Below are 2,879 nucleotides of genomic sequence, written 5' to 3'. Positions count from 1 at the left end.
GCTATTGCAAGCTAGGCCGGGCACCCCAGAAGCCCGAGGAGCGGTTCTGAGGCTCCTGTCTGCCTGTGGCCCAGGAGCCAGGGTCTTGTCACTCAAACAGTCCCCAGCCTGGCAATGGAGACCGGCACCCATCGTGAGCCCGCGGAGCCTCCTGGCACACCCTCCCCGGCCCTCCGTACCTTCCACGTGTTCCTGGTAAGCTTCCAAAATGGCCTCGATCCCCTGCCACTTGCGCCTGGGCGGGTCCTCGTCGTCGTCCTCTCCGTCGTCCTCCTCCTCCGAGTCCGGGTCCATCTCCTGCGCCAGGGGGCCCTTCCTGCTGGCGGGGGGCTCCTGCTGCCCGTTGTGCTGGGGCGGAGGAAGGCGGCTGGAGGACTGCAACTCGGGGAGGTTGTAGTGGACGGATGCGTCAACCTTGTGGTTCTGCTCCGCCGACAGCACAGCTGCGCTTCCTGAGGAGAGAGACGGCTGTCACAGGGCCCCCGGGGCGGTCACAGGGCCCCCGGGGACACGCCCCGGGGGCAGGCAACGCCGTCAACAGGTCCCGGCAGACACGACGGAGCGGCGCGAGGCCTCTACCCTTCGGAGACCAGAGGTGGCTCCATCAGAAAGGCTGGAGCACGCCGCCGCAATGGCGGCAGAGCTGGGTCCAGGTCACCATGCTGTGCCGACACGCTCGACTGGGTTAGGCTATGAGCCACGCTGCACGGGTCTGTAAAGCGTCTGCACCCTCTCCCAGGACACACAGGCGCTCCGGTCCCGGAGCACACCCCGTGCTACCAAGAGTCTGAGCAGGCTGGGCCTGTCTAGACAGGGTCTGCTCCGCCTCCCGGTGCGGACAGCAGCCTTGGGCAGTCAGTGGACCCGTAAGGCCCAAAGTGGCAGGGGCTGGATGATGCTCAAGTCCTGAGGAAACAGGCAAGTGTAAAGTCAGGGAAGGGGTGAGATCAGGCAGGAAAAGTTAAGTCCTTAAGCTTGCCGGAAAACCTCTGTGGGTGTGTCTTAGAGGGAGCCACGGGGGTTTAATCTAGCCAAAACATTTCCCCTCTTGAAAAATATGACTCCTAACTCACAACAAAACATCCAACAGAGGAGAGTTTTGTTTTGCCCTTTTTTTAAAATCCACATCAAAACCACTACCCTTCGCTTTTTCATTTCATCCCTGCTGACAGCATTATTTTACCTGAAGGAAACTGACACTGTCAGACCTGTTTATCTAAAAATGCTTCTCTGTCTATTCAGTTTTTTTTAGGAGGAAAATTTTAAAAATTGTTTTGGCAAAATAATGTGAAAATAATCATATAATTTTCTCTCGGCTGTTGCTCCCTGAGCATTCTTTTCTAGTCAGTTTCAACCTTTGATTCAGTGGGAATCAAACGTACTGACCCCTGTACTCTGAACTGTAGTGACTCCCACACGGAGATGTCCAAGGGGCATCTCGACTCCGGGGGCTCAGGCACAGACCAGAGCAACCAGCATGTCCCACCAAGTGCCGCTGGGTCTGGTGCTCAAGCGACAGTGGTGCTCCCAGGTGAGTCTGCGGGCAGGCTGGGAGATCCGTGCACCGTGAAAAGCGTGGATACTATTTTTGCTGAAAAGGCTCCTCCCTTGTCGTTACTTTTTTTTTTTTTTTTTATAAAAAAGTCAAATGACTTCTGCTGGGAGGCAGAGCCTGCCTCTAACACCAGGTGCCGTGGCCCCAGTCCTAGCGGCCTCCTTACCTTTGTGCTTCTGCAAGGCCTTCTGGGTGGACTGCAGGACGGACTCGTGGAACTGGTGCGCAAACTCTTCTGCCACAAAGGGCTCCCACGGCTTGCTCTTTCCGTTGATGCTGTGCGACAGCGGCACGGGGATGTCCTTGGGCGCGGGGCCCCGGACGTAGTGGAGCATGCTCAGGCTCTTCTTGCCCCCGGGGGCCTCACTCGGCCTGGCCTTCTCACTGCTGGCGGGGGCTGGCTCCTGGATGCGCTCCGGAGGCCGGAGCTGTTCCAGCCTCCCAGGCTCCGTGGCCTTCGGGACGTCAGACAAGGAGGCGGCAATGCCCACAGGCTTCTCCGTGTCCAGGGAGGCTTGCTGCGTGGTGGGTTCTTAAGAGACAGAAAGCGAGGAACATGGTCAGACCTACACGTGAACAGGCCGACCCTGATCTCTAACCTAGGACAGAGGACCCGGACTCCGGAGCCATTTAATTAAAGGTCAGCGTGCAATGTTTGGTCTGAGACGGGGTGTGTTTAAGCAGCAAGGCCATCCTTGAAAGGTGCCCCAGGAAGGCGTCTGGGAAGAAGAAGAATGTGAAGGAAGGAGCAAGTCACTTCTGGTCATCCGAGAGCCAGGAAGTTACACAGCCGGATCCAGAGAGAAAGACTGAATTAGGAGCCAAGAACAGGGCCGGACCACCACCATTTCCTGCTTCGTCGGCAGGACAGCAGAGTCAGAGCCATGAGAGACAGAGAGACAGAGAGAGAGAGCAGGTATCACAGGGCCTGTGAGACACACGCCAGGAGCACACAGCCCAAGCGGCAAGTGCTGAAACTGAAACCCGGGCCACGGTGGGGGGAACAGACGGCGGCCCAGCCACACCCGCCACCAGGCTGAGTCCGCTGGAGGAGCCAGGACCCCCACACCCCTGAAAGCTGACACCGTGCTCTGCTGAGATCTTCCCACGCGCAGGAAGCTTGAGAGAGAGAAGGGAGAGGAAGAAAGAAGCCCGCCGTGTCCAGGAGGAAGACGACCTGGGGTGGTCGGTGGCCTGCGGCCCTGGGCACCCCCGGGACAGTCCCGGGGGTGGCGGATGGGGCTGGCCTTACCGCTCAGGGACACGGCAGGACTGTCCCTCGGAGAGGTCCTGAGCGGGTCTGCCACCGCAGCGGACAGCGCCT

At 59.0% G+C, this 2,879-nt stretch overlaps 1 protein-coding gene across 1 annotated transcript in view; it reads right to left on the bottom strand.

Moving 5' to 3' along the window:
• Positions 1 to 2,879, bottom strand: part of GSE1 (Gse1 coiled-coil protein) — a 402,812-nt gene that overhangs the window by 7,085 nt on the left and 392,848 nt on the right. Inside the window, exons 20-22 of the mRNA XM_010850869.1 lie at positions 2,808 to 2,877; positions 1,722 to 2,087; positions 180 to 452 (exon numbers count right to left, since the gene is read on the bottom strand). Of these exons, the coding sequence (XP_010849171.1) occupies positions 180 to 452; positions 1,722 to 2,087; positions 2,808 to 2,877 (709 nt within the window). The remainder of the gene's footprint in view (positions 1 to 179; positions 453 to 1,721; positions 2,088 to 2,807; positions 2,878 to 2,879) is intronic.

Source organism: Bison bison, unplaced genomic scaffold (genome assembly GCF_000754665.1).
Source record: "Bison bison bison isolate TAMUID 2011002044 unplaced genomic scaffold, Bison_UMD1.0 scf7180017864295, whole genome shotgun sequence".
Classification (NCBI taxonomy): Eukaryota; Metazoa; Chordata; class Mammalia; order Artiodactyla; family Bovidae; genus Bison; species Bison bison.
Note: the sequence above shows the minus strand (reverse complement) of the source record. Positions and strands in the feature narration are given on the sequence as shown.